Raw genomic sequence first — 24500 nt, forward strand, 5'->3', positions numbered from 1 at the left:
CCATCATCCTGGCTGCACTTGCTGCAGGCTGCCATCCGTGGGAGTCAATCGGGGGGCTGTCAGGATCCAGGAGGCCCTGTGGGAGAGCGTCCACCCCCAGGAGCCCTCAGAGCCACCCCAGTCCTCCCTACCGGGGGCTTGTGCCCCATTCTTCCCTCATGTCCATCCACTAGCCCCCCTTCCTGATGTCAAACAAAAGATACGTATGTTCAAAAATAGAAACTGGGTTTATTGAACAAAACTGGGGGGGGGAGGGAGGGAGATGAGCCTCTGGGGAGACTGGGAAGAGAGGGTGCGAAAGGGGAGGGGGAAAACTGGGAGGAGGGAGCTGGAAGGGGGAAGCAAGGAGAAGAAGGGGGAGGGGAAGCTCAGGGCCCAGAGTTGGGGGTCTCACTGGACCAAATTGATTTTCATGCAAACCTGCTCCTGGGTTCGCTTGTGGCCTTTAGTGTCCAGGCTGGCAGCTATCCTGCCATAGACGGCCGCATTCCTCCAGCTAGTGTGGAGATCATGGACGTTGGGGGCACCCCCCCCCAAACCTGAATAAGGTCCATGATCTTCATCCTGGACCAGGAAGGCGCCCTCCTTCTCCAGCCCGTCAGGCTCCTGGGAGCTGGCAGACTGCTCCTGGGGAGCGGTGGAGGTCTGGCTGCCAGTGGCTTGCTGGCTCATGTTTTGGGGCTACTGGGTCAGGGGCCCCAGTGGCCACTGCTGGCTCTGGGCTGGCAGGCTTGGAGCTGGCACAGGCACTGTAGCCAGAGTCTACTCCTTTAATGGTTCCGGGGCTAGGGGAGAGGAGAGTAAGTTTTCCTGGTTGTGCCCAGAGTGGCCACCAGGGCTCCCTGGGAAGGGCTGGAGGCCCCTTATTTCGAATTGTCTACACAGAACTTAATTTGAAATAGCTATTTCGAATTTGGCAGTACTCCTCGTAGAATGAGGTTTACCAAATTCGAATTAAATGTTCCCCTATTTCGAATTAATTTTGCATGTATAGACGCTATTAAAGTTAATTTGAAATAACAGCTGTTATTTCAAATTAACTTTGCAGTGTAGACATACCCTTAGAGACTAACTTAACTAATATATATATTAGTCTCTAAGGGTATGATGATCTTTTGTGGTCAAAGCCCTCTTCTTCATGTGTATGTGTGTATAAATCTCTAAGGTGCTTCAGGACTACTAATTGTTATCAGTCTGTGAGAATGGTGTGTCAGGGCATTTGTATGTCAGCAATGAGCTGTACTTTTTTGGCTTTATAGACAGGCAGTGTCAATTTCTATCTTTGTGTGAAGTCTCAACATTAATCAAACTTCTTTTCCTGTAACTATTGTTTCAGTAAATTTTTGGATTTCACACAAAAGAATATTTTCCTTATTTCATTCTCTTATAGGAGGAAAAATGTGGCCACAAGGCATTGGAACTCAGACTAGCATGGCAGTATCACAACAATAATTAATCAAAACGTTAATATTAAATTATCTAAACTTATTGAATGACTTGCAGTCTGATAGTATCAGCTGCTTCAGTCCTGGTCTGCATTTCTGCTTGGAAGTAAAGGTTGATTGCTGCATGTCAGAAATCAGTCTCTCCTTTTTCCTGAGTCTTGAAAAGATTCTGGCTTTCTGAAGTGATCTCTTTACTGGTCCATCTCTTCATGCTCATCATAGATTGAATTTTGCTGGTCTTGCTGGTCATTCTGGAGAGACTGGAGAGCTTTTGGGTTGTATAGTTATACAAGATCCTAGACAGCCTCTCAAGAAATGGACAGGTTACATGTTTCCGGCTGGATTTTTTCCTGTCATCTCATCTGAGCTGTTTGCTCTTTATCCAGCAGTGTTTGCCATCTGGTCTTAGCTCCTTACGGACATCTGCGTAGCAGTGTCTGCAAAAATAAGAGTCTTTATTCTGGTGGCTGTCACAAGAACTTCCTGCCCTAGCACTTCTCCCCAGATAGTAATAAGGTCCGCAGTTTCAGTACAGCTCCAAGCAGCTGTTTGAGGCATTATGTGCCAGTTCTAGAGTATTGCAGCTATGGGGGGAAACTGGAATCCATGAGCAAAGGGCAACATCTGGCTGTGTCAAGTTGATAAATGGGGGACATATGCTTAGTTTGACCCCTGAGCAGGAGAGGATGCACAGGTAAACAGGTCAGTAATAGTCACCTGCAAGGCAGTGTGGGGTAGCTGTTGGAAGAATACCAGAATAGTTTTCAACAGCATTGCTTGCACTTAAATAATGGACTGTGCAAACTTGATTTGTAGCAGTTCACTCTGAAAGATGACTGTAGAGTTTGCTGTGAATATGGAGTCAGGGCAGTGCAATAAATTCTGTTGTGCATACAAACTGGATTATTTTGTCTTAATCCAGTTTTCCCCCCTCCTTGGTGACGACAACCCCTGAATGTCATTCCACTATTAACTCTCTCATGTTCATTACCTGAAGCAAAATGCAGGACAATGTAGCACTTTAAAGACTAACAAGATGGTTTATTAGATGATGAGCTTTCGTGGGCCAGACCTGGGTCTGGCCCACGAAAGCTCATCATCTAATAAACCATCTTGTTAGTCTTTAAAGTGCTACATTGTCCTGCATTTTGCTTCAACTACCCCAGACTAACACGGCTACATTTCTATCAATGTTCATTACCTCTTATTTTCATGGCTAGCCATATTTACCAAATTCTGTGTCTTCCCAAAAGAGTTCAAAATAAAGCAAAATGTCATGCATATGAAAAACTCAGGACATGAACTACAACTAAGGAAACACTGTAGTTATTCAAGGCTTTAACATAATGTTTAATGCTTTATATATCCACTTTTTCTTTTATTGTTAATTGTCACAGCTTCATATAGTTTTTTTTGTATAATGTAAAGTATTCTAGAGAAAGAAGTGAAATTCCACTAAGTATTAAAATCATAGTGAAACATATCTATTGTCTGAAAAGTTCTTGTTTTAATTTTTATTGTTTAACAGAGTGAAAATATCCTTAATAGTGAAGATCTGCACTGATGTATGAAAAAGTAAGAAATGTATCTACGTTAAGGGATGATCTAGACAGTGCTTGGTCCTGCCATGAGGGCAGGGGTCTGGACTTGATGACCTTTCTAGGTCCCCTGCAGTTCTAGTGTTCTATGATTCTATGCTTGCTGCTGACAAGTTAGAACATTTTAAAAATATATAAAATACACATGCCTTCTGTGAACCTAATTGACAAAACAACTTCTCAACACTACAAATTATTCCAGATTAATTTATGCTTGCTTTTCTTTTTAAACAGCTGATATCTGGGACAAAGAATTTGACCCAGTCATGGTAATTCTTCGTACAGTTTACCGTAGAGATGTGCAGTCTGCAATGGACAGATATACAGCATTGTAAGTTGATCATACTCCATAATATAAGAACAGAATACTGCATATTGTACCGAGTCTTTATTTTATGAGTTTTCATTGACGTTAAAAGTCATTACGTTATTAAAAGTCATTATCAATATTTTTAGGACTCACATTTGATTTTCTACATATAATATAAATTAACAGGGTCTGGATTCTTATGATTTTAATCTTCCATCCTCCCCCCAAATCAAGTTAATCTCAAATTCCATGCCTGCTCTAGGATTGCAGTTTCAGGAGGCAGCTTCCCCTGTGTCCCCTGCCCTTGCCAACTACACCCATGAAGAAGACTAATGGTTGCAACTAATGGACAGGCAGATGAAGCTCATGATACCAATCCCATCTATGTGTTTTGTTAGTCTCTAAGATGCTGCAATACTATTCATTATTTTTGTTAAGGTTTTCTAAGTTGTTGTATGTTCATGTTGTGTAATTAGAACATCAGTGTTATTCAGAGACACTTAACAGAGTGATATGTACTGATCTTCAAAGATAGGGTGATAGTGTAAATATTGTAAATGGCAGGCATGGTGTATAAAATACCTTATTTAAATGAACCTCAGCCATACCTGGCAGAGAATTGGAGGATTTTACGATGAACACATCGGGTGTGTATAAGCAAGCTCTGTAGTCCGTCCATATCTAATACAGAGGAACATGACAAGTGGGATGGTTGGTGGGGAGGGGAGGGAGTACAAAGTAAACTAAAGGAACCAACAAAGTTATATGCCATTTGATCTTTTTTTACATGTTGTCTTTTATCACTGTTTCGTTTTTCTGCTTAGATCCTTAAGGTCTTCAAGGTAAAAAGTACTTCATATCTGTCTGTACAGTGTTTAGCACAAAGGAGTGCTTATTCTAACTGGGGCCAATGGGCCCTTTTACAGTACAAATGAGAATAATGATAAATGGACAAGACACATGGGATTCTGAGAGATAATCCATTGTTAATGAAGTGTTTTGAGTCCTTTAAATAGATCAATGTAAATTATTTTTAGGAATGAGAGAAAGCACTTTAGAGAAGTTAGTTATAACATCATGCTGAATAATGGGGAATAGAAATCAAGACCCTGAAGCATTGGAACCCTCATGTTGTCTTTTTCAGAGTTCTGGCACACAACCCTCTGGCTATATCTAATTTTGTATGTCCATGTGCAGAATGAATTTTATGTGCATGTCATTTGCATGTTGGTCCACATAAAATTAATTCTGCACATGGATAATCTGTGGTCGTGGTCGGGCCGAGGGATTCAGCGTATGGGAAGGGGGGGCTCAAGGCTGTAGCGGATAAGGGCTCTGGAGCAGGGCTGAGAATGAAGGGTTTGGAGTCAGGTTGGAGCCAAGGGGTTTGGAGTGTAGGAGTGGATTTAGGGTTGTGGTGCTTAGAAAGAAATAGATACATAACCACACCTGAGTCCTATTTAAAACCTATACTCTTTGCTGTTCTGATTGCATCATATATAATATGTTTAATATAGCCATCTTTTCTGGCTTGAAGAAGAATAATTTTTAGAAAATACCTGTTGTATTATCTACTATATATTTGAGAGAGTGATTCTGTTTATCTGTACAAGAACTCCTCCTAAATGGTAAAAGCTAGGATGACCAAATTTGGTATGCAGCTTCCTCTTATTAGGGACATAAGCAACTAGTTGACTATCTGATAGTGACTCAACTAGTCGCTTCCCACCCCGCGCTGTCTCTATCAGAGAGAGGTAGCAAGGGGGCAGGAGCCGGTGCTGGGGGGAACCGACTTAACAGCTGGTTTCCCCCAAGCACCATCTCTATGGGTTGGCAGGGGAGGTAGTGATGTAGTGGGGGGACTGGGTTCAAGCCAGGAATCCGTGGTCCTGGCTCACACCCAGTTCCCCCACAAGATGCCTCTGCCTTTTAAATGTATTAAGAGACTAATAACAATTAACTTATTGCAGTACAGGCAGTCCCCGAGTTACGCGGATCCGACTTATGTCGGATCCGCAGTTACGAACGGGGCCGTTCCTCTCCCTGGTCTCCAGCAGACCAGGGAGAGGAAGCAAAGCGGTGGAACACGTGGGCGGCGGAACACGTGGGCAGCGGACGCGTCTGGGCTGTCAGCTGGCCGGGCGCTCTGCGGCTTGGCTCTGCTATGCCCCCCGTCCCCCCGTCCCCCTGGTCTGCAGACCAGGAGGACGGGGGGGGGGGCAAAGCAGAGCAAAGCCGCGGAGCACGCGGGCAGCGGACAGCCCAGACGCGTCTGGGCTGTCCGCTGCCCGCGTGTTCCGCCGCTTTGCTCCCCGTCCCCCTGGTCTGCAGACCAGGGGGACAGGGAGCAAAGCAGAGCAAAGCCACGGAGCCCGAGGGCAGCAGGACAGCCACGGCGCATCTGGGCTGTCCCGCTGCCCCCGTGCTCCGTGGCTTTGCTCCGGACACCTGTGGTACAGCAGCTCGGGCGCTGCCAGTTGGTCCCGTAGCGCCGCTCTGGGCGCTACTGGACCAACCGGGCAGCACCCCAGCTGTTCTGCCCCAGGCGTCCTGATTCAGCCACTGCTGGTCAGATTCAGCAGCGGCTGAATCAGGACGCCTGGGGCAGAGCAGCTTGGGTGCTGCTGGGTTGGTCCAGTAGCGCCGAGGAGCGGCGGCGCTACTGGACCAACCCAGCAGCACCCCAGCTGCTCTGCCCCAGGCGTCCCCAAGTCAGCCGCTGCTGAAACTGACCAGTGGCTGACTACAGGAAGCCCCTGCCCCGGGCTTCCTGGAATCAGCCGCTGATCAGTTTCAGCAGCGGCTGAATCTGGACGCCAGTTCCGACTTACATACAGATTCAACTTAAGAACAAACCTACAGTCCCTATCTTGTACGTAACCCGGGGACTGCCTGTACAGTTAGGGCACGTCTAGACTACATCCCTCTGTCAAAAGAGGGATGTAAATGAGCCCGATAGAAAGTGCAAATGAAGTGCGGATTTAAATATCCCGCGCTTCATTTGCTTATTCGCATCTGATTGCTCTTTCAAAAAAGAGTATTTCAAAAGTGAAACCGCAGTCTAGATGCAGTTCTTTCAGGGAAAAAAATCCCTTTTTCGAAAGAACCCATACTCCTCATTTTTTTAGGAGTTATGGGTTCTTTCGAAAAGCTTTTTTTTCCTGAAAGAACTACGTCTAGACTTTCAGCAGAGAGATGTAGTCTACAAATAGCCTTGAGTACTACTGGAGTACAATTAAGTGTTTAAAACGTGTATACATTTTAAAATAGATTCAGCTGAGTACTCTCCTATCGCCATGACTCATGGGGCACTTTGCCTTTATTTGTACAATGCCTAAATGTTGAATGCGTGAATGTGCAATTTAATGTCCATAAGAGCTACCATCCCAGTCAGACCAGTGATTCATCTAGCCTCGTATTCTGTCTTCTGATATTAGACAGCTCCAAATGCTTCAGAGGAAATGCACAGAACAGGGAAATTATCAAGTGGTCCATCCCCTGTCATCCAGTCCAGTTTCTAACAATTCAAGGTTTAGGGACACTGTGGGAGTGAGGGGCCCACCAGTGCCAGTTCCATGCACGTACAGCCCGCCACTCGCTGTCCTACTGCCCCTGAGGGGTTCTTCCCCATGTGGGGTCACGAGTCTCCAGCGTCTTGTGCACCGATGTCTCCATGAACGGGTGGCCACGGGGTAGGGGCACCCGGGCTCACCCTCTCTCACGGGCCCCAGCCCAGGACCTTAAGGGCAGGTCCGGTTGAACCCGTCCAGCCAGTGGGGGTCTTAGCCTGTAACTCGCCGGCTCACCGGCCACAGCTCCAGGTCCTGCCCTGGGCTGCTTCATACCCTGCGGTCTACCCCTTCTTTCTCCCTGCTTGTGCCCAGTCCGCCTCCTTCCTCCTCGGAACCCCCCCTTTCTCTGTCCATCCCTCCTTTTAAACCCTCCCGCCCTGCTGACGTCACCCGCTGACCCTCCTGACATCCACGCGACTCTGACCACGTGTTGACATCAGCCGCCGACCCTCCTGACCCTGTCAACGCCAACGAACTCTGTCGCGGCGTTCCGCTCGTGTGTCTAGCACTGCCCCCGCCGAGGCTGTGCACGGTGGACACAGCCTCCATTCCTCCCGGTCTGCCCCGAGGAGCGCAAGGGTGACTGCTGGGTCAGTGTGGGGCGGATCCGCCTCGGAGGGGCAGAGGCCGTCTGTCCCATCACAGACACCCATAGTGTGGGGTTGCATCCCTGACCATTTTGGCTAATAACCATTGGTGAATCTATCCTCCATTAATTTATTTAATTATTTTTTGAACTCTATTTTTGGAATTCCCTGGTAATGAGTTCCACAGGGTGACTTGACCGTGTGTGCTTTTTGTGAAGAAATACTTCCTTTTGTTTGTTTTATACCTGCTGCTTATTCATATCATTAGTGGTCCATGTTTTTTGTGTTATATGAAGTAATAAATAACACTTCTTAATTAATTTTCTCCACACCTTTCATGATTTTATACATCTGTCAGATTCTTCCTTTTGTTTTGTTATCTTTTTTCCAAGAGGAACAGTGCTAGTCTTTTAATCTGTTTTTATGGAAAATGCTTCAGACTACTAATCCTTTTGTTGCCCTTCTCTGTATTTTTTATAATTCTGATATATTAAGACGGGGCATCTAGAGCTGCATGCAGTATTCAAGATGTAGGCATGCCATGGATTTAAATAGTGGAATTGTGATATTTTCTGTCATCTTATCAATACCTTTTGTAATGGTTCCTAACATTGTTAGCTGTTTTGATTGCCCCTGTACATTGAGTGGGTGTTTTCAGAGAACAATTCACAATGATTTCAAGACCTTTCTTTAGTGGTAACAGCTGACTTAGACCCCATCATTTCATATGTATAGCTGGGTTTATTATTTTCCAATGTGCTTTTCTTTGCATTTATCAGCATTGAATTTCATCTGCCTTTTGTAACCTAAGCATCCGGTTTTGTGAGATCCCAGTCTTAGTTAAGTCCAAAGCAGATTGCAATCTTGATTAATTTTGTACTTACTTGGTCACCTGACCATCCCTTTTTCCAGATCATTTACGAATATGTTGAACAGCACATCTCCTCAGATCCTTGGGGAACCCTACTGGTTTCCTCACTTCACTGTGAAAACTGGCCGTTTATTCCTACCTTTTGTTTAAGTTATCAATCCATGAAACTCTTTTCCCATGGCTCAGGCTAAGTTTTACTCATGTGTTTTTTTAGTAAAAGTCATGGATAGCTCACGGGCAGTAAACAAAGAATCTTCCGCCTATATCTTGTCCGTGACCTTTATACGCTTCTAAGTAAATCTTGGGTGCTCTGGGCCAAGGGAGGGGGAGTAGCCTAGGGTCACCATGGGAGTTTGAGAGAGAGAGTAGTGGCACCACAGCTACTTGAGGGGGTTCCTGGGGTGAGGGGTGGGGTTGGTGAGGCTGGATGGCTCCTTGCCTGTTCCCCATGGCTCCCCAGAAGTGGGCTACATGTCTCTCGACTTCTAGGTGGAGGCATGACCAGAGAGATTCGACATGCTTTCCTCCAGTGCCAGATCCATAGCCCCCATTGTCTGGGAACCACAGAAAATGGGAACAGTGGGAGGCAGCACCTTTGGGCAGAGGCAGCATTCAGAGCTGCCTGACTTAGCTTCTGGCTAGGAGCTGATGAACATGTTGTTGCTTCCAGGAAGCCCTGCAAGGTAAGCATCAGCCAGAGCCCTCACCCTCTTCTGCTTCCTGCCCCAGCCCTGAACCTCCTTCCAAACCTGGTGCTGCTGGAGGTTGTGGTGACCTGGGACTGTCCCAGAAATGGTCAGTGTGGCTGGCCAAGGGGCTGCCTAAGTGGTACAGAGGATTTTCAGGTTAGAGGTACCAAGTGCCCCAGAAGTCACAGAAGTCTTGGAACATTCCAAACCCTCAGCCCCAGACAAGCATCTACACCCTTTCCCCACCACAACTCCTTGTCCCCATCCCTGAGAAAGTGAGTGAGGGTGGGTGAGAATGAGTGGTGGAGGGAGGGGGATGATGGAATGAGTGAGGCGGGATCTCAGGGAAGGAGTAGGGAATGGGGCAAGGGTGTTAGATGTGTGTGAGTGATTAGACAAGATGGCAACCCTAGTCATACTCTTCCCTTCCCTGTCACACCTACTTGCTTAGTGGATTTTGTCTAAACTGCTCCTCCTGTAAATTCTGACAGGATTCTGTTTTAGGCCCCAGTTCTTTTCAGTCTGCCTCTTCTCACTGTTCTCTTCACCTTTTAACCATTTGGTATGTGTACACTTTTAGGTGGCAGTGTGATTCCCAGCTCATAGAGACCTATTCATGCTATATCATTGAGACGACATGCTAAAAATAGAGTATAGCTACAGCTGCTTGAATGACAGTATGGCTAGCTACACTGAGTATTTGTCAAACACTGTTGTGTTTGAAGATGTGCCTCTCACCACATACACAAGACTACAATTGTGTGACTATGCCTCAAATTGTCTCAGCAGAAATTTTCAGAGTGTGTCGGACTAGAGTGGCTCAATTTATACAACTACAGCCATGTGGAAAAACAGATTTTGCTGAGAAGACATTTTTGCAAACTTGTTCTTTAACAATCCTTGGAATGCTGTAACAACCATTCTTGAATCCATATAGATGATGGGTACAGGTCATTCTTATAGTGATTCCAGAGGGGATTTATACAGGCATTGACTCCCAATGATAGTAATGAGTGACCGTTGAGTGACCCTTGCTTATAAAAGCGATATAGACACCCACATCTGCAAAATGGTATAGAATAAAAATAATATTGCTTTGAAACTGTAAGCACCCTAGATCATAAGTAACCTGTATATTTTAATTTTGTGCAGTCTGTAATAGAGCTATTGTTCGATTAGTGAAAAATTTAATTTAATGTTTTGTTTATATTAACAGTTTAAAGCAGAGTGGAAAATTCCCTGGAAACCCGTGGCCTCCTTATAAGAAACGAACACCACTACATCCAAGCTATAAAGGTCTCCTGAAGCTTTTGCACTGTAAAACTTTACACATTGTACTGTTCACACTTCTTTACAAGGTACAGATGTAGTTCTGAATAATGAGAAAAAACTAGTTTTATTTACTCATCTTAAAATCAGAGTGTTTAAAATTACGTAGGTTTCTTACACTTTATAGTGTTCAGGTTCATATTTGCATAAATATTGTTACTTTTGTGCTTCAGAGAAGAATTTCATTCGTGGTTGATTAGTGAAGGATTGTTTTATTAATTAAATTAGAGTTGAGTTGTAAAGGATTTTCCACTTTTTAAAGATTTTCCTTTTCCTCTTTATGTTTTTAATAGCTTCTATTTTTAAATTCAGTGGAATATGAATGCTTACATTCAGAGCTGTAATTTATTTTATTTAGTAATTTATTTTATAATCATGTTCATAAAATTTATTTTATGATTATGTTCTGTTATGTATTTGTAACTGTCTGTTATACAATTGGTATGTTTCTTAATAGTCTGGCATCCTAATACCCCGTTAAGGCTGGCACACACTTTAGTGCCCCATTAGTGTTTTCATTTGCTTATGGCTTTGCCTGACTCTCACTATTTAGGCTGAGATTTAACATATTGTGTGTGCTTCTGGCTAAATATATTTGTAAAATTTCAGCTAAAACAGATCAGCATCTAAGAAAGAGACTTGGGACAAATATACTGTCTTGGTCATGATTATAATACATTTGGCAATTTTTTTGGGGGAGGGGGGGAGAAACTCTAGCACCTCCCATCATCCTTTCAGATATCCGTGTAGCATGGAAGAGGAAGCTGCCTTACAGGAATGCAGAAGGGGCAAGAACAGACTTTGGTAGTGGGGTATAGGTGGGGACATAGAGCCTGCAAGGGTGTAAACTGGGACAGGACACTGGTAGGACAGGAGAGGAAAACTGGGACAGCCAACGGGTGGGTGGGTGGATGGGGAAGATAGAGATTAGGTGAGGAGTCTGTGGATGGAGACTAGGACTAATAGCAAGGGCCTTCCAAATTTACAGCCATGAAAAATGCATCATGGAGCATGAAATTTGGTCTATTTCTGTGCAATCTGCTCTTTTCTGTGTTTTTTCCTTCTACTATACAGATTTCACTGTGGAGACCAGCATTTCTCAAATTGGGTTCTCCAGCTGCTTAGCTCTGAAGGCAACATTGCCTCTAGAAGCAGCAGTGGAAATAAGAGTATCTATTTCACAACTCTCCCTCCCCCAACAATAATCTTGTAACCCCTTCCTCCCAACTCCTTTTGGGTCAGGATCCCTGCAGTTATAACACTGTGAATTTCATAAGAAGCTGAAATAATGAAACTAAGATTTTTAAAATCTAATGACCGTGAAATTAACCAAACTTGACTGTGAAATCAGTAGGGCCCTACTAATCACCAGTGCAGATGTGTGGAGGAAACATAGTGAAGAGAGCGATCATATGGACACCTGAGCAGAAAAAATGGCAATGGCTGGGCAGAGAAAATGGATGTGATGGTGGAACTGAAGCAGAATGTTTGGGATGGGGAGAGAAGGAAGGGATTGCAGTGACTTGAATTGGCTGGGCCTGGAAGCCTGCACTGGGATGATAAGCTGGGACTGGGTAGGCAAGAACAATAGGACTGGGGAAAAAGAGCAAGGGTTGTGGAAGACAAGGGTGGAGAGCGACAGATTGAAAGAGGGATGAGACAGAAGGGTCAAGTTTAGGGAGAATGGACAGAAGACACTTCTTTCACATCCAAGAGTGGAACCCAAAATTCTTGTCACATATCCGTTTCCTGTTAGTAAATATCTATGAATCCTATAGTCCATTTGTGTTTTTCATCCTTCTCTGCTGCTGATCTGTAGAGGATGACAATATACTACTGCTGTCAGTTACTCTATTAGTTCTAGTAGCAGAAATCTGTGCAGTGAATCTAAAGCTTCCAGCCATGCTGATGAACCATGTCTTGTCTAAAGCCTGATGCTTCAGATTGGAAACTTTTGTACAGCACAACTATCTGCACTGTTTTTCCTTTGCAATCGTTTAAAATAATGTTAAGGCTAGTTTTATAGTAATCTATTTCAGTAGATTTGAACACCTTGAATACTTGTGCTGTTTCAGTGTACTGCACTGTCCTGAAGGAATGCGTCACCCCAAACTGCTTTGCTCACATCTGTTGCCATTGGTGGGTTCCCTGTCTTTTTTCCACTGGGGAATCTAAAAGGAAATAATTCATTATGAGAAATGTAAAATCTGTGTACTTTCTTAATCAGAATATACAAATTTGCATCTTCAAGGAATATAGGAACTATGTAGTGATTATTTTCAAATATTGACTTAAGGGGTCTCTGCGAGTTGAGTGTTTGTGATTTAAGACAGCATTTATATCATTTGACCTTTAGAAACCACGAAAATCAAGTATACACGACTGTTTTGAGAAGTATTGCATAAGCTGCTTTTTATTTCTGAATGGCATAATAGCCTATGATTTTATTTGTCTCCATGCTAATTCAATCTGAATGTAGTTCTCTCCCCAGACCCATTCACACTGAGACTAACCTGAGTTTGTTGAATAAAAAAACAAAACAAAACGTCCAAGCATCATTTAGCTAGGTAGAACAGACTGGGTGCAAAGCAGTTTTTGTTAGCATTTTTTTTAAATGGCATTCTGACAGAAATCAGGGCTGTAAATGTTTATAACATAATCTGGCCTGTTCATAACTAAACTGTATTTAAAACTTATTTTACGCTTTATTGTGCTTCAAAAATGAGCTCACATCCTCAGGTTAGCCTTGACCTGGAGTGGGCAAAATCAGGCCCCAGGGCTGGCTCCAGCCCACCAAGCATTTCTCTTCAGCCAGAGGTGCATAGTTACAGCTGGCAGCATGTGGTCAGCTGCCCCTCTCCCCACCTTGCCCCATCCTGCAGCAGAGCTGCTCTCAGGATTCTTTTGCTAAGTGTGCAGAGCAGTGAGAAGAGAAGGAAATTAGGGAAGAGGGGAGTGCTAAAGTCAGGGAGTTCACCTGCCCCTGTACCTCATGTCTAAAGAGAGAGAGTCAGAGGAACTGCTTCTCAAAATTTGTGAAGTGTGCCTCTTCCCCCCCCCTTGCAAAAATTATTGCCCATCCTTGGTTTAGGTGATCAAACAGTCTCTTCTGGCCTTACAGTCTGCAGATCTCTGCAAACTGCATATGACACTGAGCAGCCTCTGATGTTTCCACGTGCAGCCTGCTTGATCCCAGAACTAACATTGAGTAAGTGGGGATGACACGGGGAAGCAGCTCAAACATTCAAAGGGGCTGGCCAGGGGCAGGACATGCCCTACAGACAGGTATAGGTGTGGCAGTAACATCACTAGATGTCACAACCTCAACTTATTGGCTAAAGGCCATTGGGAGGCAGTGACCTCACAAAGAGTCCATGACAATGACCAGGCAGGCCAGGCTGCAGGGCAGTGGCAGTCTGAGACCCCTCTGGCTTTGCTGCAGGGAGTCTCCTCCTTAAGGTCGGCCCTTGAGGACTGAGAGAGGATTCAGGATAATCAATGTGAGCATGAGGAGGGGCCTCTTTGTTAATCTTCATAGGCTTCTGCTGGAAGGAGTTTCTAGACTGTAGGAGGGGAAAAAGAAAAGCAGTAATTTTTCTATTTGAATCTCCTTCCAGCAAACTCCTTCAGGAAAGTAAGGAGGACTCGAGGTACCTACTTGGAGACCTCAAATCTTTTGTTTTTATATCTTCTTAGGAGCCAGGCTAACTGGCAGATTTATACTGAGTTGGAGTCTAGAAACCATGTAGAGTTGTCTTTTGAGGCAAAGAATGGCATTTAAGTTGTTGTGGTGATGCTTCAGAGTAAACATCTCAGTCAGTACATCTTAATGAATAGGGAAATAGGCATATCTTAGAGTTATTGGTTCAGACTCATTCCTTGTGATTGCAGTTATGATAGCATTAAATCAATTCATGCTGGCAGTCTGCCTTCACAATTCTAGGAGAAAGAAACTTATATTTAAATAAACTTAAATTCTGAACGAAAGAATTAGGCAACAGAAGTGCTGGCATGGCACAATGGCTCCAACTCCTTTTTTTTCCCTATATTCCCACTCAGGATTCCTGTCTAAATAAGCATGATTCCTGAGAATATTTTCAAGCAGGGTGTCTCAGATCCATCTACCTTCTCTGAAAGAGCCTACTTGGAAGGGCATTCACTTGTAAATGGAAAAGGCTCGTGTTCTAGTGCAGCGAATCTTACGTGAACCCCTCATGTGCCCCCATCACAAGAAAATCTTGGTTCTTTAACTTTTGGTTTAGGTTGCAGATCCCTTTTATCAGTTTCTTTGGAAGCTGTCTTTTCACTTATCATAAGAGGATCTCAAAATACTGTTATGATCATGTTCTGAGTTACATGAGGTTTTTTTTTTTAGATATTGATGGATCATCAAAATTTGTCCGAACATGTCCTTTGTATGGTTTTATATTTAATTGAATTGGGACTAGAAGATTCACCAGAGCAGGAATCAGATGAAGAAGTAAGTGTTGATATAATTCCCTCCCCCCAATTTTTTAATAAGGAAAATATTATTTATGTATGATCTGTAAGAAATAAAATTAAGCAACTATTGGTGTAATTTAAAATTTTCATTATTAAATTTGTTTTTAAAATTGATTAGAGATTCAGAATTAAGGCATATTATCACATAACCAGGGATCAGTTTGAGGCTACTTAATATCTGTAACTCAGGTTACAGCAAGGTCAGGCAGTTAAGTGGCTTTATTATTTGTTGAAATAACTGTGATTGAACATTGCCAAATTGGTGCAGTTAGCTGGTATTAGAGTTTGTTCTCTCTTGCTTCCTCCTTTTTTAAATAGGAGTTTCCGAATCAATATCATTTTAGTAATCTAAACTAGAGATTTGGGACCTGATTGTGAAGTACATACTTTTATGCAATTTCAGAAGGCTTTACGTGTGAGATTTAGGTTTATAGGATGGGGCTCTTAGTTCAAAGATTTTTTTGGATTTCAAGACTCTTCCTTAAGATCTGGGCTATTTCCAGAGAAAATAAATAATAGCTATTTAATAAAGTTACTCCAGGAGTGATTTATTTAACTTCAATGTTAAATTAATATGTTTGTTTTTTATTATCATGAGGTAGCATACAATTGTGAAAATTAAAATCAGATTATGTAGAGGATGTGCTACAACAGGCAAACTTCTTGGGTCTTCTCACTTTCAGCATTCCTACACATTACAAAATGATAGAAAATATAAATAAGTGCAAAAATTATCAAATGAATTCACAACAGGCTTACAAAAGGTTTGTTGCAATCACAAGGTCAACTTCTTATTAAGGTTTGGCTTTTTAAAGCCTATATACACACATAAAAACTTGCCTTAAACGAAGAAATGTGCAGAGAATTCATGGTGATCAATAATACAGGCAGTCCCCGGGTTACGTACAAGATAGGGACTGTAGGTTTGTTCTTAAGTTGAATTTCTACGTAAGTCGGAACTGGCGTTCAGATTCAGCCACTGCTGAAACTGACCAGAGGCTGACTACAGGAAGCCCGAGGCAGAGTTTCTCTGCTCCAGTCTTCCTGGAATCAGCCGCTGATCAGTTTCAACAGCGGCTGAATCTGGACGCCTGGAACAGGGCAGCTGGGGCGCTGCTGGGTAGGTCCCCGCAGCGCCGCACCTCGGCGCTGCGGGGACCAACCCGGCAGCACCCCAGCTGCTCTACCCAAGGTGTCCCCAAGTCAGCTGCTACTGAAACTGATCAGCGGCTGATTCCAGGAAGCCCGGGGCAGAGAAACTCTGAAAATGTTTGTCTTTCCCAAGGGGATTTGAATGCAGCATTAGTCCCTCAAATGCAGCAAACCGGAGTTATTCAAAAGAGTAGCCATGAGTCAGAAGGTTCCACTTCAAGAAGTGCAGGAAAAGCAGCTGAAGAATCTGTACCCCACAGTGAAGAATTTGCATCCCATGCTACAGGGGAAAATTGCCTTGCCCATAGATGAGGAAGTTACGGAGACATCTGACTAGCTGTAGCAAACACCTGCACCTATCCAACCTATCTGTTAAAGGGCAGCCAGAAAATACTACCAGTATGTTCCCCCCCAAAGACACTGAATTCCAATTCACATACCTGCAACCGAACTCTTTGGTTGTAGAGTCAGCTCAGCACAGATCTAAACTGGTCCAGTATAAAACGGCTAACCAAGACAAGGACCACAAGAAGTTAGATCTTTTCAGTATAAAGTATCTTCCTCCCCACTGGAGCTCAGAATATCAAATTACAATTGCCCTTTTGACAAATCATGTTTTTGATAATTGTTCAAAACTGGTAGAGCTCCTGGAACACTTCCCCTGAATCAGAGGCCTATCTTGAAAGCAGTAATCCTTAAGTGCTACACTATCGCACATACCACCCTACAAACAGGTCTAGATGTGGCCGATACTGCAGCCAGGGCAACAGCCACAGTGGTCGTGATGTGAAGGGCATCTTGGTTGCAAGCTCCGGGGGTTCCTCGTGAGCTCCAGTATAAGGTGGTGGAGGACCTCCCATTTGACTAGCAAAAGGTATTTGCATCCAACACAGATGAGGTCTTTCATAGTAGCAAAGACTCAAGAACCACGCTTCGCACTTTGGGCATGTATACTACACCTTACCAGCACAAGTGCTATGCTGCATATAACTGTAACAGATATGGCCAATATAATTGTCCCTCTCAAAGATCTTATGAGGATACTCGATCTCGACAGTGTCCTCAGAGAAGACGTTCCAGCCATGTCTCCCAGTTACCACTCAGGACTCAAAACAGCAGGCTTGAGGGTATGGTCAAGGGTCTGCATGACCACTGTCCAGTGCCAACATAGCAGTGCCATCTTTTTACCCACTGTTTATGCCCCTTCCTAGCACGCAGGGAATTCATAACATTGGAACGCTGGGTGCTGGAGATAATTCATACGGGACATGCTATCCTCTTCTACTCCACCCTACCTCCTACCCCGTCTCTCTTCAGGGACCTCTCTCATGATAGCCTGCTAAGACTCAGGAGGTCGATTGTCTCCTGCTCGGAGCCATAGAGTGGGTGCCCAACGAATTACATGGAAGGGGGTTCTACTCCAAATATTTCCTGAGAGAGAAAAGAACAAGGTGTTGGAGACTGATCCTCGATCTCTGCAAACTGAACAAATTTCTCAGGAAGCAGTGCTGCGAGTTGGTCATGCTAATTACAGTTATTCCATCGTTGGATGAGTGGGTCTGATTCACAGCTCTCGACCTACAGAATGCATACTTTCACATTACCATTCACCCAGCTCATTGCCATTATCTTAATTTCACACTAGGAGCAGATCATTACCAATACAAGGCTCCACCTTTCAGCCTTTCCTCAGCTCCCCGAGTGTTTTCAAAGGTCCTAGCTGTAGCCACTGCATACCTACAACAGCCACACGTAGTCATCTTCCCATACCTAGATAACTGCTTGATAAAGCAAGGTCAAGAGATGTGACCACCTCCATGGTGAACAAGACCAGAGGCCTCTTCACTCTTGGTCTTCTAATAAATGCACAAAAATCAAAGTTAGAGCTAATCCAAGACCTAGAGTTCATCGGTGCTTGACTCAACTCAGTCTCAGCTCGCACTTATTTACCTTAACAGCAATTTTCAGCCATATAAAGATCTCATCGTGGTCATATCCATGAGCCCTTCCACCATAATACTTACCTGCCTTCAGTTGATGGGCCACATAGCTGCAACTCATACATCATCCATTATGCATGCTTGTGTTTCCAGTGCTTTCAACTATGGATAGCATCTGTCTTCACTCCCTCACACTACTCATTGCACAAGAAGGTTACTGTACCTCACATCCCTATGCTGGTGGACATCAGTAGACAATCTGCTGGCAGGGATTCCCTTCCACCACCCCCAGTCCACAGTACAAATCCCTGCTGGGTTGGGGAACCCATCTTCAAGATCAGGTAGTCCAGGGCAAGTGGTCTCTATATGAGACATCTCTGCACATCAATCTGTTAGAACTCAGAGCATGAGAAATGCCTGCACATACTTTGCTCCCCAAATTGCCACTCATACAGTTTGAGTCCTCATGGACAATATCTCCACAATGTTTTATATAAACAGACAAGGTGGTGTCCACTCCTATTCCCTGTGCACAGAGGCCATCCATTTATGGAAGTAGTGTGTTCGCAACCAGGTTATGCTCATAGAATCATATTTACCTGGGGTCTCCAAAACCACTGTGGACTTTCTGAGCTGCAATTTTTTGCTGACTGCAAATGGGAGCTACATCCTGTGGTCATGAACTTGACCGTCTCTCAATGGGGTTGACCAACCATAGACCTTTTTGCCTCTCTCCACAACACCAAATGCCCCTGATTCTGCTCCAGAGTGGGAGTCGGCAAGGGCTTGCTCGGGAATGCATTCCTGATCCAATGGAGGGCTCCTCTACACTATCTCCCCCCCACCCCAATCACTCATTCTCTGAGTACTCCACAAGATCTGTGCAGAAGAGGCTCAAATCATTCTTATAGCTCCAAACTGGTCACGCCAAACATTGTTTCCATTCCTGCACAGGTTGTTGACTCAACCTCCATACCCATTACCACAGTTACATGACCTTCTCTCCCAGAATCATGGGATGGTGCTGCATCTTCAACCACATACCCTTCACCTCCATGCATGGCTCCTATCTGATTTGGGGAACTAGAGGACCGGTGCTTTCAACAGGTAAAGGATGTTCTCTCTACAGTAGGAGACCTGCCACTCGAAAAACTTACTTGCAAAAAGGTACTCATTTCTCTTACTGGTGTCCTAGAGTACGGACCCTCCTACATCCCCACTGAACGTCATCCTCAACTACGTAATAGAACTTAAGGCATCTTAAGTTCATCCACCTTTCAGCTATAACAGCTATCCTATTTTTGCAAAAGACAAGGTTACATTGAGGTCTCATCCAGCATTCCTCCTGAAAGTATATACAGCATTTGAACTCATTGTATTGCCTACCTTTTTTCCAAAGCCACGTGCTTCACCAAGGTATTCCTCTATATTTGACAGACATTGGCTTTCTTTTTAAATAGAACCAGGCCCTTTCGTAAATCTCAGACTTTTTATTTCCATTGTCAAGTGATGGAGATTTGCTGAGGTGAAATAGGTGTGCCTCTCAAAGTGGATATCAACGTGCATACTCAGATGCCATTCTCTGACTAACAGGCCCTTACAGTATCCACCATGGGCACATTCCACTCAAGCTACAGCTGCCTCCTGAACAATGTCCTTCTAAGACGCATTTATAGAGCTGCAACAGGGTCCTCAGACCACACTTTCACGAAACACTATGCAATACTACCACAGATAGCATCTGACTCAGTGGTGGCCACTGCATCTTGCTCGCCACTGCCAAACAATGACTCCGATTCCCTCCATCCAACTCGAATACTCGAATACTGCTCTGTAGTCACCAACAGTGGAGCACCCATGGAGACATCAGTCAAAGAAGAAAAGGGAGTTACTCACTTGCTGCAGTGACAACTGTTCTTTGAGATGTGTATCCCCATGGTGCCCCACAACCCTCCCTTCTTCCCCTCTACTCAGAGTCACAGTCGTCACTGCACGAAGTGAGTAACTCCTTTTTTTTTGGGGGGGGGCAAAATTAAAAGCATTAGAAAACAGTGATTTAACATTTTGAAGAAAGCTATGGAATGTCACATTATCTTTTCCATCCAGCATTAGAATCTAGATAAATCTTGAATATTTGTGGTTCCGTGTAAGTCAGCTAGTCTGTTGCCCCTAACTAGTGCAGGATTTTTCCTTATAGTGCATATTTTTTCATTTCTTTTGAAGATCTATATCATTTTTTACTGAGGTACATACTTCAGTAAACAGTTTGCTTTTACTAAAGAGGTGATGAGCAACTTTGGTACAGTACTAAAAGCATTATTTATCATATTATTCATAAAAGAAATAGCTAGCAATAAAATATAATTTACACGCAGTTTTTCCCATTGTTTGTTTTTCATGGCTATTACTTTAGGATTCTGTTAGTGGACATGAACGTTGCCATGACAGTTGGTTTCCAGGTAGTAACTTGGTGTCTAACATGCGTCACTTTATTAACTATGTTCGAGTGAGAGTGCCGGAGACTGCTCCAGAAGTGAAGAGAGAACCACCTGCAAGTACCAGCTCTGATGGCTTAGCTTCTTCCCAAGTAAGTATAAAGAAATCCAGGGCTTTTTGCTTTCTTGTAATAATGCCAGGAAGATGTAAATTGTATTGACTTTTTTTAAGATCATATAACTTACCTTCATATTGATTAGATTTATAAGTCTCTTAAGTATTTTTCCTCTCCAAAAAACTCTGCTTTATTTCTGTGGTGGGATTGTTCCTAAAGTGTGGAAGTTATTTCAAATCAGACCTTTTTTTTAAATGACCATTTTAATTCCACCTTCTTTTCTTCCTGCCCAACCTACCAGAATCCAAGGCGGTCTAAGAGCCTTCAAAGAGAGGTAGATTGGTGTGCAGTTTGTATTCTAATGCCCTTAACTAGTAACATGGTTTTACTATGCTCACCATAACTTCCAGCAGAATCCATTAATTAATGATTTTTTTGCAAGTACTTATGCATTGTTTCAGCCTTTTATTTTTAAATAATAGACTAATAGACTTGACTGACTTAGAATTTGGCATAATTTGTGTGTTAAAATAATTCCCCTCTATCAAAGGTATTAAATGTTTTTATTGCTAGACTACTACTTGAGCAAATATGAGCTCACTTGTTGTATGTGCATTTTTTGTTGTTGCTAGCGCAGATGGCAAACTAATGTTACTAACATAATGTAATGTAGTCTAGCTTCTCATATCTGAATAATGTTAACCTATTGTGATGAAGAAATGGTATGTGAAATTATTAATGGCATATTGTTTGTGGAAGCAAAATTAACTTTTACAAAGTGGAATCATAAAAGATTTATAACCAGTAAATAATCTAGTCTCTAGTGGTTTTTTTTTTAAACATAAAACCACCAGATTTAAAGAAAGTGACAGCGATGAAATGTGTTTATATAGCAGGTATTTTATGGTTAGCATAACATTTTTTGCAAAAAAAAGTTGTCCATAATTTACAAAGAAAATTGGAGTGACTAAAGTCAGACTTCCCATTCCATATTTAATCCCCTAAATAATTGGCAGCTATTGGGTGTTCAGCCTTCCTTGACAATGAGGACTAAGTTTAAAAAAAAATAGATTCCAAAAATTACACTCCTAGTGCCACATGGAGGCACTTAAAAAGTAGTCTGATTCTCTATATATCACTCAATAGCTCCCACCGAGACCAGTAACTTAATGTTAATGAAACTGATAATTTTTTTTATTAATCAAAAATATAAATATTAGCATGGATACTTTAAGTTTTCATGCCTGACTTTTTTATATATGTTGGTATAACCAATATGTATAAAAGCATGTTGGACTTGCAAGGTATTTTGAATATATGTATTAAAATTATGGCAAAATAACTAAGAATTGCTTAAGAGGAGGAATTTAAAGGTATATGAATGGCTTCATTTTTTTCATTAGTTATCTGTTGGAAGTTGAAAAGATATTGCCCGTAGTTTTGAAAAATGATCATTTGTTGATTCTTGTATTCCCTTTTATTAATCCACTACAAATAGCTCTTTCTTTTTTTAAGAACTCAGGGACAGCTCAAGTGTTCAGCTTGGTTGCAGAACGTAGAAAAAAATTTCAGGAAATAATCAATCGCAATAGTAGTGAAGCAAGTCAGGTAGTTCGTCCCAAGACATCAATGAAATGGTCAGCACCTGGTGCAACACCACAGCTAACCACAGCCATTCTGGAAATCAAAGAAAGCATATTGTCCCTGCTAATCAAACTTCATCACAAACTCTCAGGAAAACAAAACTCTTACTATCCTCCATGGTTTGATGATATGGAAGTTTTAATCCAACCAGAAAATCCAAAATATTCTCATGGTGATGGGATGACAGCAGTAGAAAGAATTTTATTGAAAGCTGCAATACAAAGCAGATTGAATAAACGTATCATTGAAGAGCTATGCAGAAAAGTGACTCCTCCTGTGCCACCAAAAAAGATTAGTCCTGCAGAGAAGAAAACTTTGGACAAAGAAGAAAGGTAAAATATTAAAAATACTATGGGATATAATGGAGAGGGATGGAATGTACACCTGTCTGTTTGATGAATTGATCTGTCTCCTTGGCAGTAATCTCTAAATCAGCAAATAAATAATTTACCAAAACATTAAAAATCTGAAATTATGACTCTAGGCCAGGGATACTCAATCTTGGCAGGTCTGGGGGACACCATGATACTCTCAGTACATGCCAAGGCACTGCAACTTAAGTTGCATATATATGCAAATAGCTTCTTTCACACTGAGGGACGTGAATACAAAGATTAAAGCAAGATAACACAGTACACAGGCCCCATTTAAGTCAGTTCTGCTGATATTAATAAAATGCAATAATTTCCCAATTTCCACCCACGTGACAGCACTTTTAATGAGCAATGGCAGTCCAGGAATTTAACTACTAATACACACATATCAGTGGAAGACCATTATATTGACTACTATTTTATTTTGGCTCCCACCCACCGGCCGCGTGTTGAGCCCCATGTAAACCCAAAGTGCACCGTGGGCCACAAACAAACGGACCGCGGGACACATGCTGAGTAGCCGCGCTCTAGACTGACAACAGCCAATCTTGCAAACTGCCTCATTTAAATGTGTGGTGGAGTGTCATCAGCACCTAGCAGAATTGGGCCTTTATATGAAGAAATTCTTAGGGAAATGTTTCTTGCTCTGTATGTAACTGATAATAGATAACACACGTTCTTGTTTATGTAACCCTTGTCTTCCCTTTTCTTAACTCTTCCCATTGTTCCTGGTCATCTCTTGTCATGTTATATATGAAGTCTTTGGATTGGCGATGATGACTTCTTTGTCCATATCAGTGGTTCCCAATCATTTTTGGTCCAAAACTAAAAAGGTTGATTCTAGATATTCAGGTCTACAGATTAATTAACTTTAAAACAGACATCTTCTAATGTTTAGAATTGCAGTTACTGTCTGAAGACTTTCTCTCCTTTGGCTTTGAGACAGCTGTGCTTTTGGGAGGATGGAAAAGGAGATAAATTCTACATTAGCTAGGACAAGGAAGAAACTATTTCCATGGAAGACAGATTTATTTTTTAAATGAGGTCATTAAAGGCTGGTCATGGGCTTGTAAGATTGGAATAAAATCAGGAGAGACGAATTAGTGGGTACATTTATGACATATATTTGTGATAAAGTGCACAGTTACATCATAAGTATATTGTCTCTGTGTATGTGTATTATAAAGGGAGAGATAATAACTCCTATATAAAGATTAGCTATTTTTTTGTGGAAGGCTAGTGTCTGTTATTTTTGGCATGATTTTGAAAGTTGCCTGGAGTATCATCTTGGTGTTAGGCAGGTGCCTATGATATTCCCATGAAAATCTGTTCAGATTTTGCAGAGAGAAGCTTTCAAAAATTTCTGTGTGGCAGTTTGTGCTATGCCCAGAAGAGCATGCTAGTGGTTTGCTAGTAAAATCGCTCAATATTCTGTGCTTTCCAGCACGTCATGCATTGTGACACACGGAACTGAGCTTCTGGATTGGGCCGTCACTCACAACTTGTCTCCCCCAACCTTTAAAGTATTTGTATATGTACAAGTTACTATGTTAAAAGAATATTAAGTTGCAAAAATAGTATATGATCATGTAGTTGAAGAGTGTCTCCGTACATATACAGAAAGGGCAGGATTAAGGTTCTATGAGGAATTTTTAATGATAGACAATGCAGTGTTAATAACATTAAGTTAAAGGGGCATGTTTTGTTTGTAGTTATGTACACGCCTACACAGAGAATTTTACACATGAATTTGTTTTTGGTTTATTTTATCTGAAGAAAAGTACATCCCCAGGAACTTTCTACATTTCTAATAACTTTTGGAAAACCAGAGAGACTTCAATGAAAGACTGAATCATCGAGCAGATCAATTTGCCTTTTGTTGCTCAAGGAAACACTTCTTTTCTTTGAAAATATCAGATTTCTTCTGAGCTGTTC

General features: G+C 42.5%; 1 protein-coding gene across 5 annotated transcripts in view; it reads left to right on the forward strand.

Annotated features, from left to right (window-relative positions):
* Positions 1–24500, forward strand: part of UBR3 (ubiquitin protein ligase E3 component n-recognin 3) — a 242138-nt gene that overhangs the window by 95873 nt on the left and 121765 nt on the right. For 3 of the 5 annotated variants that reach the window (XM_075933593.1, XM_075933589.1, XM_075933590.1), the window contains exons 19-24: positions 3278–3374; positions 10289–10430; positions 14777–14881; positions 20410–20583; positions 20849–20881; positions 22063–22523. In XM_075933593.1, coding sequence (XP_075789708.1) covers positions 3278–3374; positions 10289–10430; positions 14777–14881; positions 20410–20583; positions 20849–20881; positions 22063–22523 — 1012 coding nt within the window. The remainder of the gene's footprint in view (positions 1–3277; positions 3375–10288; positions 10431–14776; positions 14882–20409; positions 20584–20848; positions 20882–22062; positions 22524–24500) is intronic. The other 2 variants (XM_075933591.1, XM_075933592.1) reach the window with 1 other exon arrangement.

Source organism: Pelodiscus sinensis, chromosome 7, assembly GCF_049634645.1.
Source record: "Pelodiscus sinensis isolate JC-2024 chromosome 7, ASM4963464v1, whole genome shotgun sequence".
NCBI lineage: Eukaryota > Metazoa > Chordata > Testudines > Trionychidae > Pelodiscus > Pelodiscus sinensis.